The sequence below is a fragment of the Salvelinus namaycush genome, chromosome 41 (genome assembly GCF_016432855.1).
Source record: "Salvelinus namaycush isolate Seneca chromosome 41, SaNama_1.0, whole genome shotgun sequence".
NCBI lineage: Eukaryota > Metazoa > Chordata > Actinopteri > Salmoniformes > Salmonidae > Salvelinus > Salvelinus namaycush.
The window spans coordinates 7,453,903-7,470,620 of NC_052347.1; the positions used below are offsets into that span (position 1 = coordinate 7,453,903).

Below are 16,718 nucleotides of genomic sequence, written 5' to 3' on the forward strand. Positions count from 1 at the left end.
GTAATTTGACCCCCATTACAACACATTCTGAAATGTACACAAGGAAGGAGGCCTAATCTTACGGTAGAACACCAAAGGGATCTTCACCAGAGATATGCAGGAAAGGTTGATTTGATAGAGGATGCAACAAAATAGAACATTTCCTTAAAAAATGTTGGGAAACAGTCCTAACTTAGGGACTCAAGCACATATTGAACTGAAGAAATCGTTTTTTTTGTGTAAGTGTCTTACGGGTGTGCGAGACACAAGCTTTTGTATGGAATGCAAATCAGGAGGCAAATGAATTATCTGGACAGACAGCACCTTCTCCAGGCCTCTGCCCCGGCAGACACACAAGAGAGATATAGGACTCCAAGCTACGAGTGTTGACTGTAGCTTGATTACTGCCATGTATGCCTCATAGCCGCCTGTCCGGAGATTTTCAGTTAAATACAGTATATTACAGCTACTGCATAATGCTGTTTATTCATAACCTATACCAAATCCAACTAATGCATCTGTGATCTAGGATTACTGTTATAGGTGTGCCACCCTTCAAATGGGTCTCAGTTCAATCATTCCATTGCAGTATTTATGTATTAGGCCTAAGAGCCAACCAGCAACCAACCAGCAACAAGACAATCGTCCCAACAGAGGAAGACCAGTTCTTTGTAGCGATATACAAGTCACCCTGCCTTGTAACACAATAGCTCGTTCTGTAAACGCCATTTCCAGCCATTGTTGCTTCTACAGGAGGAACGTGGCCACATTCACGGCAAGTGTGGCAAACTAATGTGAAAATGTACCTTGTTAAACCTGTTAAACCGGAGGTGGTGGAAAAACACTGGTTCAAGACAGTAGTTTTGCCCAGGAGGCAAGACTCCCCTCAAAGCCTAGGAACGAAAAGGGATACGGTTTAGATCAATGTAAAAAGTAGGACAGTGAGAGGGAGGAGGGGATTTGCTCGAGAAGATAACTACCCTGCACCAATACCAATGCTTGCTTTTGAAAATGACTGGCTTTCCACACAGCCATGGAATAAAAGGTTAGGGAGGGGGCAACAGGGTAGCTCTAGCGATCCCTCATTCCCCCTCCTGGTGTGTGGGGGATGTGTGTAAAAGAGCTGCTGGGATGTGAGTAACACAGACACCCCCCCCAGGATACAGCTGCCTCTCTCTTTTGAGTCCAGCCACAAAGGAGGGACAAGCAACACGCCCTGTCTCCTTGACTCCCAGGCCCTCCCATGACTCCAACTACAATGTGCCTGGTAGGACGTCCCTCCAGTCAAAGATGCCTGGGACCTGCATTCACTGCTCTTTGCCTGGCTCAGTCCCACAGGACACTACTGTACATTGTGTTAAAAAAGGGTGAATCAGAATACACTGAGACATCCTCTAGAATTAGACTTTTCTAATTCTAGCTAAAATGGATGACAATTTAGAGAGGCATCTACACTAATAGGCTTCTTCCGTCTGCTCTGTCATGCAGCTGCTCTGAGTCCTGGAGAGATAGCTGGGGTTAGAATCCTCCAGAGGAGAGTTAGCTGTGCTAGTGTAGGAGCATCTGGCTGTGCGCCCAGGCCCGACTCAGGAAGTATCTGCTGGGGGTCAGAGGGCCCTGGCACCATCTCGCCCCTGCTCCGCTATTCAGCCCTCCACCTCAATGCATTAGCAATGCATTCCTCCAATCCAATAATGGGGAGTAATTCAATTTCCTCAAGAGTAAGACTGTGTGAAATTTCATTAGCGCGCTCCTTCTCGCTGAATACATTTCCGGTGCATTTGCAAAAGACTTGGCCTGCCTCTTCAGGAGAAACAAGACTATTTAAACACCGTTCTGCTTTGTTTCTTTACATCTCAGTCAAACTGAAACGTTTGAGAAGCAGGGAAGGAAGGGGGTAGATGTGATTGCTACATATTTAGACAAGAATATTGAATTAGAAAAAGTAAAAAAAAAAAAAAAAATCGAATATCGTAAGCATCATTAACCATTTACATGTAAGACCAAAATAAGATCATCTGATAGGCATTGTTGTCTCCATGCATACTTAACGTATACCCTAAAGAGTTACCAAAAAGTTCACATCTGGTGTGAGATACTAAATGGACCTTCCAAACTGATGACAGTGCAGTGAGTGGCCAGAAGGAACAGACAGCTGCTGAGTTCATCTACTTCTCCAGCTGTTCACTTATCATCATCCTACGATCCAGGAAGAAGTGTTGACCACTTCTCTTTGTTCATACTATGTTGGAAGAACACGTGACAAAACCGATTTGATTTAAAAGGATTTGTTGGACATTTCTGTCATGTTTGTTAAATTCATGTATCGTAAAGGCTGAGTTCCTAACATTACATTTGTAGTAAAATGGGATGAACAAAATACTAGGATTAAAGTACTTTGGCTCATGATCATTCAGGATCGAGGGACCATTCACTCATCCATCCCCGTTCCCATCCCTCCAACCCCTCAGACTAGACAGGACGCCAGTCTTGGAGAGACAGCAGCTGCCTGACGTTCTGCCCTACAGGAAGGAGACAATGCTGGACGTCTGTCCTGTTTGTGACACTGGCCTCTTGCCTGCCGTCGGCCCAGTGAGTTTACACAGACAACACAGCCTTTCTCCTCCAGTCAACAGGACATCCAGGCCTATAGCCTTTCAATCTGCACACTACAGAGAACAATAGCACATCCCAGAAATACATTGGAGCTATATTACTGCCTGTAACAAAGCCTGCTGTGTTGAATATCAAAATACTTGTATCAACAAACAACCATCCCCTCAGAGTACTATAGCACAGATATATTTACTGAGACACTGTGTAGTTCTGCTGCTACCTAGTGCTACTAGTCACAATGTCAGCCAAGTGGAGCAAGCAATCTGTTATCTTTGTTCACCATTGATAGCTGCACATAGGCTACATTATTTTACAGTGGAAGCCTAAGTTAAAATCAAACTCTCATAAAAACCATGCATTTCTGTCCATTTGAAAACAGTTATGATCAACATTGTCTATTCTTCACTACATGTAAAGACAAGTCAGGGCTCAACAGTTAACGTTGGTTTAATTTCAAAACACTGAGTTCAAGCTCAATAAAACCACAGGTTTAACATGTACAATATTTTAGTAATTGCTTTAAAATTATATGAAAACAATGAGTAAATCTACAGGGAAATGTTATCAAAACAAAGCAATGAAAGACAAAAATTATATCGTATTCCCATAAAAGCAACAAAAATGTTCTGCCTGCTACACATCGTAATATATGCAATGAACACTAAAAAGAATCAATGGTAAATTACTTTTTTTTTAATGAAGGAAAAAAGATTTCATCACCATGACAAAGGAAATGTCAACTTCACCAGCTCATTTAGCAAACTTGTTTTAAAGGGATACTTCAGGATTTTGGCTATTAAGCCCTTTATCTACTTCCCCAGAGTCAGATGCACTGGTGGATTCCATCTTTTTTGTCTCTGCGTGCAGTTTGAAGGAAGTTTCTAACTAGCGTTAGTGCATTTGCTAGTAGATACCATACACTTCCACTCATTCAGCTATCGCTAGTTAGCATTGGCTCGCAGATCTACCTCTTAACTCATACTGGATGCAGAGACGGTGGTCTATAAGTTCATCTGACTCTGGGGAAGTAGATAAAGGGCTTAATAGCCAAAATCCCAAAGTATCCCTTTAAAGTCTGTACATTGATCTAGCATTACAATATTAACAAAGAGAATATGACTACTCTAAAAACAGTAAAAATCCACCATTACTATAATAAATGGTCTTTCACACAGAAAATAAAAGAACAAGTCATTTTCAGCTCAAAATGTAGGGCTCATTTTCCTCGTTTGGTTGCTCAGGCAACCACAGTGCTGTGAACTGTACAAACAGGCCTAAGTGAGACATTTAAAAAGATCCTAGTAAAGGTAAGGTGTTGTGTTTGGTTATTGGCACAGTCTGACGAAAGAACCACACCTCTCATATTGATTACAACGCAGAACGAAGGGGCGCCAAGAGAAGCGTCGGTAGCAACAACGTACAACAATATTTCACTGTACGTTTGAAGGGGCACCATGCTTTAGGAGTCCACAGAAAAGTAGGATGCTCTTGCTGAAAAGGTAAATGGTACAAATGAACCCGTGTCACCACAGCATTTCTTCAATTTACCCATTTGGAAACAACTACCGCAGTTTCATTTTTTCTCTCTCCAAAAATCGTTCTTTATGCTAAAACACATCTTTGTGACCATGAAATGCTGGAGCATTAGGACGTCCATGTTGCAGTTGCCTTGGCTGTTGTAACATGCATAATTGTATACTAGAATACATGTACGCTACACCTCTTTAGAAGAAACACATTCTAATTAATGTACACAGCCTCCAGACACGGGATGTAACGTGATGTTACAGTCTGTGACTATATCCATGGGGTTCAGCAGAGGAGAACGTTGCGAGGCGGTCAGAGATCTGTTGGGAGGACAGGAGACTGGCAAGCAAAAACACCGACCACTGTACACAGAGGAACACCAACACAAGATACCTGGCTAATAGAAGAGCACTGCAAATGAGACTTTAAATGAGTCTTATAAATGGTGGAGGAAAACTCCTCTTTTGTTTCGTCTCTCAGCAATCAGGAACCAGTCCTCATATCGGTCTGTTGAAAAAAAGCTTCTGCTTCTGTTAGTTTTCGAAATGTTTCCTTTCCTCGTCTGAATGGTCTTCCGGTTTGGGAACAAAACCTTACCATAGAAGTGTGAACATTTTTGTCAAGCATATTCTCAATTGATCAAACTCTTCAATGTAATTGGAATTACAGTTCTGATAACAGCGGTCTGTGGTATTGATGAGAGGACAGCGGGTCCCACCGTTCACAGCTCCTCTTCTTTAGTGAGCGTCGTCCGTCTTTTCAGTTCACATCATCCAAGAGCAGACGCTGGAATCGCAAATAAACTCGTTTTTCCACAGCAAAACTCTCCAGTTCAAAATTCCATGTAGCTTCAGTCATTTTTCAGGAATAGTGGCACACTGCATCACTCCAATGAAAAACCTCCCCCTGAGGGGGGACAACAGCCACAAACATGCAGGTCAGGACTAATGTAAGAGTTAAGAGGTCCCAGTCTTTTCCAGTCATAGACCTACTACTGTAAGACATTAGGAAATAAGATAACTGGTCCCACTCACAGTCTGAGACAAACGCAATAACAAGCTGATGGCTACGTAGATAAGAAATCAGTAGTCTCTCAGCTTGTTAGACAGTAGTAATGATATGCCAACGTGATCTCGTCAGACACATGGATTGAGAGACCGGATAATACAACTGATGTTAATGCCCTTTCCTCGACCAGGCGTTCTACTGGTCGTGTTGCAAGTCCTCCAGATAACAGGATCACATGAGGAACTGAGATGTTTCACTATTATGAAGAACACTCACACGGAATGCTTGAGAAACACTGGTCTTTGTCTTTCAGACATATCTTTGCCATAGTATTGTTGAGGTACATCCAACCGTTGAGGAACCGTGCCTGGATCCCAACTTGCTATGACAGAGGACTAGGTCTGTAAAAGGGTGTGAGGGAACAGTGGTTTCTAGGCCTTTCCACAGCTCTCTGTGTAAAGGCATTGCTCAACATCTCCTCCAGCAATGAGAGAGAGAGAGTACAGTACGTAGCAACATATTGAACAAAATCACTATCAATAGTAATCAGTGCTAGCCTAGATGGTCCCATAACTGTCTCAGTCCTCACCAAAGCAATGGCAGTTTAGTTTCATCATCTAGTCAGGTGTTCTCTCCTTCACAGCACCACAACTAGTGGTTTTTGCAGTGGTTAACATGGAGACCATTTGATGGTGGATGTCTCCTTCATACAATATCCAATACAGGAAGACCCCAAAAGTGGCAGACAAATAAAACCAACAGATGTTGTTTGAGCAACATATCCTCACGTAAGACATTATCACTCCGTTCAAGATGATATTTGGTGGACTGAGCAGACAGAGGAGTGGAAAAGGAGCAGAGATCGTTCATGAAGAGCTGGAGTCCAGTTGCCTCATTAGTCTGTATTGTCCCTGGGTAACGAGGATGGCCCAGCACTGAGGCGCGGCGGTGGTAGGGGGTAGCAGGGGAACAAGGGCCACCACTCAGTCAGTCCACTAGCAGCCCATGAAGCAGATGACAGAGATCACACGATGCTGGATATAACCTCCCATTGGCCCTCACCCTGCACTGGCTAGCGGCTCCGGTGTGTGGCCCAGCCCAGACTGGCCATCTGGAAACATCATGAAAGGGCCTACGGAAAACATTGTAATGACGACAGAACTATTTACACGATGCGTCTGCCTTGCGCGTTCCTTTCTTAGCTCTGTCATCAAGCACACTTCAAAAGACATATTTGGCTCAGATGTTTGAAGTTGTTGTTGGGGGGAGAGGGCTAGTAAGAGCGAAGAGGAAAGGAGATTGGGACTGTAGCCTGGATGAGGATGAAGATGACGTCACAGAGATGTTGAGGGGCATTGGAGAAGAGGTTCCAGAGGCTAGGTGGTTCCACACGGGTGTGTCTGTTGGTGGGTCACGCCCCCGGTGTTGTCTAGAGCTGTGCCGCTGGGTGATGTGGTGGGCGGTGTGGAGTGTGCTGTCGTGAGTGGTGTGCCGAGTCGTGTTCTTGGTGCTGTGATGGGTGCTGTGGAGCTACGGGGGGGGAGGTACTGGGACCCGGTCCGCTGTTGGCCAGGTACTTGGCCCTCATGCTGGAGGTGTACTGTTGAGAGAAAGAGACAAGTAGGCGTAACAAAACAGCATGGGATGACCCGTGTATTCACAGATAAAACATTTTCATCCAATAGAGAAGTATAAAAAAATTGAAAAGTCATGAAAGGGCCTCCGGAAAACATAAGTCTTTACATGATGCCTCTGCCTTAGTGGTGTATATTTGATATTTTCTATGTTTGAAAGTGCAGGTCTTTTCCCTGACATCAAAAAAGCATGACTAATGTAACAAGCTGAGAACAACAGGTCACCTTAACAAATCAATAGAGAGGGTTTGGCTGTGAGGGCTGGAGAATGAACAAGCTCCACACATCACAGATGACAACACCAACAGAGAAAACATTCAGGGTCCATTAATTCATTTTAAATTGAGTAACTGCGCAGAGGCCATGCGGGATACAGAACCGGGGTTTTGCATTGTGGGAATGTCACCCGGGGAGTCATTTGGACAGCCTATTGTGGACACCTAGGATCAGCAATATGTACAGAATATCTCAGATTCCCCTAACCTCAGATTTGGCTCTGAACGGTCTGTGTGTGAGATCAGAAATCTACCTACAGTACCTACCTACAGTATCTACCTATATACTATAGGTAGATACAGTAGGTAGACACTATAGGTAGACACTATAGGTAGACACTAGTGGTAGACACTAGTGGTAGACACTAGTGGTAGATACAGTAGGTAGATACTAGTGGTAGATACTAGTGGTAGATACTAGTGGTAGATACTAGTGGTAGATACTAGTGGTAGATACAGTAGGTAGATACAGTAGGTAGATACAGTAGGTAGATACTAGTGGTAGATACAGTAGGTAGATACAGTAGGTAGATACTAGTGGTAGATTCTATAGGTTTTTGAGCAGTGGCTTCTTCCTTGCTGAGCAGCCTTTCAGGTTATGCCGATCTAGGACTTGTTTTTCTGTGGATATAGATACTTTTGTACCTGTTTCCTCCAGCATCTTCACAAGGTCCTTTGCTGTTGTTCTGGGATTGATTTGCACTTTTTGCACCAAAGTACGTTCATCTCTAGGAGACAGAACGCTTCTTCTTCCTGAGCGGTATGACGGCTGCGTGGTCCCATGGTGTTTATACTTGCATACTATTGTTTATACAGATGAACGTGGTACCTTCAGGTGTTTGGAAATTGCTCCCAAAGATGAACCAGACTTGTGAAGGTCTACAATTTTTTTTCTGAAGTCTTGGCTGATTTCTTTTGATTTTCCCATGATGTCAAGGAAAGAGGCACTGAGTTTGAAGGTAGGCCTTGAAATACATCCACAGGTACACCTCCAATTGACTCAAATGACGTCAATTAGACTATCAGAAGCTTCTAAAGCCATGGCATAATTTTCTGGAATCTTCCAAGCTGTTTAAAGGCACAGTCAACTTAGTGTATGTAAACTTCTGACCCACTGGAATTGTGATACAGTGAATTATAAATGAAATAATCTGTCTGTAAACAATTGTTGGAAAAATTACTTGTGTCATGCACAAAGTAGATGTCCTAACCAACTTGCCAAAACAATAGTTTGTTAACAAGAAATTTGTGGAGTGGTTGAAAAACGAGTTTTAATGACTCCAACCTAAGTGTATGTAAACTTCCCACTTCAACTGTACCTATCTACCGTATCTATCTACCGTATCTATCTACCGTATCTATCTACCGTATTTACCTACAGTATCTATCTACCGTATCTATCTACCCATCGTATCTACCATATCCATCATCGTATCCTATCTACTGTATTTATCTACCGTATCCTATGTACCATGTCTACCCATCGTATCCATCCATTGTATCCACCCATCGTACCTACCTACATACCGTATCTACCTACCTAGCATATCTACCTACCTAGCATATCTACCTACCTAGCATATCTACCTACCTAGCATATCTACCTAGCATATCTACCTACCTAGCATATCTACCTACCTAGCATATCTACCTACCTACCTACCTAGCATATCTACCTACCTACCTACCTAGCATATCTACCTACCTACCTAGCATATCTACCTACCTACCTACCTAGCATATCTACCTACCGTATCTATCTACCTACCGTATCTACCTACATACCGTATCTACCTACATACCGTATCTATCTACCTACATACCGTATCTACCTACCTAGCATATCTACCTACCTACCGTATCTACCTACCTTCCTAGCGTATCTACCTACCTACCGTATCTACCTACCTACCGTATCTACCTGCCTACCGTATCTACCTGCCTACCGTATCTACCTACCTACCTACCGTATCTACCTACCTACCTACCTACCATATCTATCTACCTACCGTATCTACCTACCTACCTAGCGTATCTACCTACCTACCTACCTAGCATATCTACCTACCTACCTAGCATATCTACCTACCTACCGTATCTACCTGCTACCGTATCTACCTACCTACCTACCGTATCTACCTACCTACCTACCATATCTATCTACCTACCGTATCTACCTACCTACCTACCGTATCTACCTACCTACCTAGCGTATCTACCTACATATCTACCGTATCTACCTACATATCTACCATATCTACCTACATATCTACCGTATCTACCTACATATCTACCATATCTACCTACATATCTACCGTATCTACCTACATATCTACCGTATCTACCTACATATCTACCGTATCTACCTACATATCTACCGTATCTACCAACCTACCGTATCTACCAACCTACCGTATCTACCAACCTACCGTATCTACCAACCTACCGTATCTACCAACCTACCGTATCTACCAACCTACCGTATCTACCAACCTACCGTATCTACCTACCTAGCATATCTACCTACCTAGCATATCTACCTAGCATATCTACCTAGCATATCTACCTACCTAGCATATCTACCTACCTACCTACCTAGCATATCTACCTACCTACCTACCTAGCATATCTACCTACCTACCTAGCATATCTACCTACCGTATCTATCTACCTACCGTATCTACCTACATACCGTATCTACCTACATACCGTATCTATCTATCTACATACCGTATCTACCTACCTAGCATATCTACCTACCTACCGTATCTACCTACCTTCCTAGCGTATCTACCTACCTACCGTATCTACCTACCTACCTAGCGTATCTACCTACCTACCTACCATATCTATCTACCTACCGTATCTACCTACCTACCTAGCGTATCTACCTACCTACCTAGCATATCTACCTACCTACCTAGCATATCTACCTACCTACCGTATCTACCTACCTACCTAGCATATCTACCTACCTACCTAGCATATCTACCTACCTACCGTATCTACCTGCTACCGTATCTACCTACCTACCTACCGTATCTACCTATCTATCTACCTACCTACCTAGCGTATCTACCTACCTACCTAGCGTATCTACCTACCTACCTAGCGTATCTACCTATCTACCGTATCTACCTACATATCTACCATATCTACCTACATATCTACCGTATCTACCTACATATCTACCATATCTACCTACATATCTACCGTATCTACCTACCTACCATATCTACCTGCCTACCGTATCTACCTGCCTACCGTATCTACCTACCTACCTACCGTATCTACCTACCTACCTACCTACCGTATCTACCTACCTACCTACCATATCTACCTACCTACCTACCATATCTATCTACCTAGCGTATCTACCTACCTACCTAGCATATCTACCTACCTAGCGTATCTACCTACCTACCTAGCATATCTACCTACCTACCGTATCTACCTACCTACCTAGCATATCTACCTACCTACCGTATCTACCTGCTACCGTATCTACCTACCTACCTACCGTATCTACCTACCTACCTACCTACCGTATCTACCTACCTACCTACCTACCATATCTATCTACCTACCTACCTAGCGTATCTACCTACCTACCTAGCGTATCTACCTACATATCTACCGTATCTACCTACATATCTACCGTATCTACCTACATATCTACCGTATCTACCAACCTACCGTATCTACCAACCTACCGTATCTACCAACCTACCGTATCTACCAACCTACCGTATCTACCAACCTACCTACCTAGCGTATCTACCTACCTACCTAGCGTATCTACCTATCTACCGTATCTACCTACATATCTACCATATCTACCTACATATCTACCATATCTACCTACATATCTACCGTATCTACCTACATATCTACCATATCTACCTACATATCTACCGTATCTACCTACATATCTACCGTATCTACCTACATATCTACCGTATCTACCAACCTACCGTATCTACCAACCTACCGTATCTACCAACCTACCGTATCTACCAACCTACCGTATCTACCAACCTACCTACCTAGCGTATCTACCTACCTACCTAGCGTATCTACCTACCTACCTACCTAGCGTATCTACCTAGCGTATCTACCTACCTACCTACCTAGCGTATCTACCTACCTACCTACCTAGCGTATCTACCTACCTACCTACCTAGCGTATCTACCTATCTACCGTATCTACCTACATATCTACCATATCTACCTACATATCTACCGTATCTACCTACATATCTACCATATCTACCTACATATCTACCGTATCTACCTACCTACCATATCTACCTGCCTACCGTATCTACCTGCCTACCGTATCTACCTACCTACCTACCGTATCTACCTACCTACCTACCGTATCTACCTACCTACCTACCATATCTACCTACCTACCTACCATATCTATCTACCTAGCGTATCTACCTACCTACCTAGCATATCTACCTACCTAGCGTATCTACCTACCTACCTAGCATATCTACCTACCTACCTAGCATATCTACCTACCTACCTAGCATATCTACCTACCTACCGTACCTACCTACCTACCTACCTACCGTATCTACCTACCTACCTACCTACCGTATCTATCTATCTACCTACCTACCTAGCGTATCTACCTACATATCTACCGTATCTACCTACATATCTACCGTATCTACCTACATATCTACCGTATCTACCTACATATCTACCTACCGTATCTACCTACCTACCTACCTACCGTATCTATCTATCTACCTACCTACCTAGCGTATCTACCTACATATCTACCGTATCTACCTACATATCTACCGTATCTACCTACATATCTACCGTATCTACCTACATATCTACCATATCTACCTACATATCTACCGTATCTACCTACATATCTACCGTATCTACCTACATATCTACCGTATCTACCTACATATCTACCGTATCTACCTACATATCTACCGTATCTACCTACATATCTACCGTATCTACCAACCTACCGTATCTACCAACCTACCGTATCTACCAACCTACCGTATCTACCAACCTACCGTATCTACCAACCTACCGTATCTACCAACCTACCGTATCTACCAACCTACCGTATCTACCAACCTACCGTATCTACCAACCTACCGTATCTACCAACCTACCGTATCTACCAACCTACCGTATCTACCAACCTACCGTATCTACCAACCTACCGTATCTACCAACCTACCGTATCAACCAACCTACCGTATCAACCAACCTACCGTATCAACCAACCTACCGTATCAACCGTACCTACCTACCTACCTACCTACCTACCTACCTACCGTATCTATCTACCGTATCTATCTACCTACCGTATCTATCTATCTACCTACCGTATCTATCTACCTACCATATCTATCTACCTACCATATCTATCTACCGTATCTATCCATCCATCTATCCAGTGTGTATATAGTATGTTTCTACATGTAAAAGTAAGGGCTTATCATACTGTACTTAGAGATAATAAACCACACTAGATTTGGGTTGTCACATCTGTGTACATTACAATGTATTTACTGCAAAGGAAGGAGCAGACACAAAACCAGGTGCACTTGCAGTACATACTCTGTGAAAGGATGTGACAGGTTTACAGAACTAACAGGACTTATTCCACTTGCCTATAGCTCCTATATAATATACATGCCATTCAGCTTTTAACCAAAGCGACTTGCAGTCATGCGTGCACCCAGGATCATCAGCGTTGCCAGCGCCATGCTTGGCCAACTGGATATAACCAGACATTATATCCTGCACACGGATGTACTGAAAAGTGGCCTTGCCAGATCATCATGACTTTCAATGGGAGTCTCTTAGACTTAGAGGTAAAGTGAGGTGGAGATCATCCCACTCCACACTCAGGAGCCATTCTACCCTTTATAGTGTACATCTATGAGCTCTGAAGGCCAGGAGAGACACGGAGACATAGGTGGCACAACCTGACAATAGCAGAAAGATGTTCTGGCTCACAGAAGAACTCAAGACTTCCAGAATGAACCAGTACAAGTCCTGGACCAGGGGAATCTCCTGGCAACAAACTGGATACAGTTGTTCTCTTCTATAGTAATTAACTCGTTCATTTTTCAAAACCGTCCATCCCTAAAAAAGTCCACTCAGATGTCATTCATAGTGTCCACTCCTTTCCAGACCCTCTCTGTTTCAGGTGGAAAGGGGAATGCAACAGTCTGAAGGGCTCGGCAGACTGCAACGCAGTTACGTGAATGTCGTTTTCTGTCGGACGTAGGCTTCAATGTTCATGAAAGAAAGGCCATAGTGGGCCTGGAGGCAGGACAAGAACGTGACGTGTACCACCTAAAACAGCTGCAGTGCTGGGGGATAGGAAGGCATGCTGCCCAAGGCCACAGTCAGGGGACACGCGTTAGGTGAGGTGTTACACTAGCAAAACACAGGAGGGCAGTGGGGTGGCAGGTAACTCTGGATAGGGCGTGGGTGGTTGGGGGGGAGTAGACTTGGTTTGGGGGGGGGGAGTAGACTTGGTTTGGGGGGGGAGTAGACTTGGTTTGGGGGGAACACAGGCCAGTAAGTGAAGGTGGGTGGGCGGGTGGGGGGGCCATTGTCTGTACCTGTTAGCATAGCGGAGGAGGTTACCAAAACGATCTCTCACTTGCCGAGGGTTTTAACTGCCAGCTGCTGCGGCTGTAACTGTCCATGCCGGCAGTCAAATACAACTGTGTGGGTTTGCAGGAAAGAAAACAACAGCGACAAGACAGTATAGAGAAGATGCACAGTGCAGAGTCTAGGCCCAAGCAGACACACTGACCAAGGAGGGGCTCAACCTCCAGGACAGGAGGGCAACCAGCCAGGGAGGACCAGGGACTGAGGGAACCAGGTTGATTTACAACACACAACCTGTGGAGACTGGTAGCTAGGATCGTCATGTTGACTCTAGCGCTTGCTGTGAACCAAACGCACTTGAATATGTCAAAATAAGAGGCAAAAACAAAACACCGACTACTCTGAGACATTTCCAAAACCAGGCCCCGTTGGCAGACTGTTTACTTTAAAACAAGATCTCATCGGAAAGATCTTTCATTATCGTGTCCTACATAACGGCTACCAAATGACCCAGTCAGTGGAGGTGTTCTGTCCATCAGTGAATAACGTAGACATTGGGACACTTACCGAGGGAGGAGGGGACTCTCTCTCTATCAGTGGGGTGTTCTCACACCGCGGGTTCTGGAAGGCATTGGCATTCTGGGTCCTGTGTAACAGAACAAACACACACTCCAAGGTTAAACACAGGCAGGGATGGAACTACAGCTGCAGAACCTGCGTGCGCACACACACACAGAAACACATACATGACTTGCTGACCCTCAAAATATACTTCCCATGCCACAGAAGCACATACATCCACATATACAAATAGTTCATGATACCATTTAAACCCCTACAGGCACCACAGACACAGAACCCCACAGAACATCCATGGCTGTACTGTACTGTACAATCCAGCAAAACCAGAGTACCACCAAATCCCCTCCCCCAGCCCCCATTCCAAATCCTAAGAGGTCCATTCATAAGGCTGTTGGGTTTCAAAGGGCCACAGCTGGAGAGCAACAGCTGCATCGCTCGTGGCCGCCAGAATGTGACACTCTATGGGAGAGCAGAGCACAGCTCCTCTTTCTCAGCGGTGCCCTAAAACGTGGAGGCTGTGCTAGTACAGCCCTGGGTCACATGGTATCTCACATTCCTCAATCCTCACCACCACAGCCTGCTTTGAACCTTTCAACACTGAGAAAGTGGAGGGGAAGTGCACCCACTGTTCCCCAGTGATTCTCTTTGAGACGAGTGTTCCACGGGACTGGTGTTACTGTACTCACATGTACTCTGTGACGGGGGCGTTGCTGACGGTGTGTGCTGCAGCAGGGATGCTGGTCTCGCTGCCGTAGCTGCTGCCACAGCTGTACAGGCTGGGCATGTGGACGCGGTACAGGTTGTCGTGGTTCTGCAGTCTGCCTCCGTGGGCCACGGACTCCTCCTCGCTGTCCGCCTCGTTCCTATAGAGACAGAGAGAGAGAGAGACACTGCTGAGTCACACATCCACCAGGACACATACTACCAGGGTTGGAGTCAATTCCGTTTCAATTCAGGAAGAAAACAGAAATTCCAATCCGACTTCCACATTTTCTCATAGAAAATCATTGAGGAAAAGGCAACAGAAAACATGTCATACCCTAAGAAGGATGCAGCGCCCCCTGCTTCGACCAAATGAGATACTACATGTGACACATTTCAGTTAATTACTATAGCTCATGCCTTGGGCAAATCAGTGTAATTTTGTAAATGTTGGATCTCTATGGAAAGATCCATCATTCACCCAAGTGACGAACGTACAAGGACACATCCACAGTACCATTCTCAATTTCATCGTGGGGGACAAACATTGGAATGACAGTTTATTTTGAAATGGAATTGACTACAATCCTGCAGAGTGACAAACGGCCACAAGGTGGAGCCCTCTCCCACTGATGGGGAGAGCAGCAGCGGCACAAAAACAGGCACATTCACAGTCACGTTTTGCATTCATCCTCGGCCACGTTTCTAGTCAATTTCTTCACTGCCCAAGGGGAGACGAAAGATGTCTTCTCTTTGAAAAAGGGAAAGCAGCAAATCCCCACTGAGCTTAAGGTATAAAACCACGCTCCACTAAACATGTATTCAGTTTCCACACAAATATTACAGATTGATCTGCTACAGTACGGATTGGTTTACTTTGCCATTTCTGTCCAAACAGGAGCTGTGATAGTAACTTGCGCAAGGGCACCACTGAAAGCCCACATTGTCACATTTCCAAAAAACAAAGACATTTCCCCCTGTAGCACAATGGTCAAGGTATAAAACATGGACAACAAAAGAAGACAAAAATAGCCTTTGCGGCACTGCAGTGAACAGCGCTGCTGATGATGATGATGACATGGTGGAGCTTGTCTCCCTCTAGTGTTCAACACACCACCCACAGCGTTCTCCTCCACACAGCTAATTAATGACATCATCCCATTCAGATCAGCACGCATTCACCCATACAGAACATTACGAAGACAGAGTGTGTAGTGGGGGGGGGGGGTAACTAATTTCCAACATTACCGTGTTCATATATAAAACATATCAATGGAATGGCTTATGGCACTAAAAGCAGTAAAGCTTAATGGCGGGTTATTAAGAACTACATGCGTCATTACAACAACGAGTTATTACTCAAACAACTGTATGTCATTTAGAAGATGCATTCCTATACAAAACCCTTTGCTGTATAACAGGAACAGCGAGCTGAGATCAAACTGCAGGACATAACATATCCACCAGTCTCCTCAGAACTCTGCTAATTACATAGTGGAGTTAAACTGGAGGCGTGGCCTGGGACAGCTAACTCATCTCTCTTACAAGGCATTATGATTAATCCTCTCCATCTGCTGCTGATAGGGTCGCCCAGCGGAGGGAAATCAGATGGATTTCATAAAGTACGTCGTCAACCTCCAAAATTACACCACTCCATGCAATGGTTGCAATAGATTTAGGCAAAGCTTTGCACGATTAGGGAGAGGGGGATAACAGGAAGTGATATATTTGGGGAAGCAGATGGGCCCTCCTGGCCAGGTCCGATGGAACACACTGCCAG

At 44.4% G+C, this 16,718-nt stretch overlaps 1 protein-coding gene across 1 annotated transcript in view; it reads right to left on the minus strand.

The window, feature by feature from the left end:
- Positions 1 to 3,017: 3,017 nt before the first annotated feature.
- Positions 3,018 to 16,718, minus strand: part of LOC120033908 (protein tweety homolog 3-like) — a 64,103-nt gene continuing 50,402 nt past the window's right edge. The window contains exons 12-14 of the mRNA XM_038980297.1: positions 14,923 to 15,099; positions 14,222 to 14,300; positions 3,018 to 6,730 (exon numbers count right to left, since the gene is read on the minus strand). Of these exons, the coding sequence (XP_038836225.1) occupies positions 6,560 to 6,730; positions 14,222 to 14,300; positions 14,923 to 15,099 (427 nt within the window). The 3' untranslated portion in view covers positions 3,018 to 6,559. The remainder of the gene's footprint in view (positions 6,731 to 14,221; positions 14,301 to 14,922; positions 15,100 to 16,718) is intronic.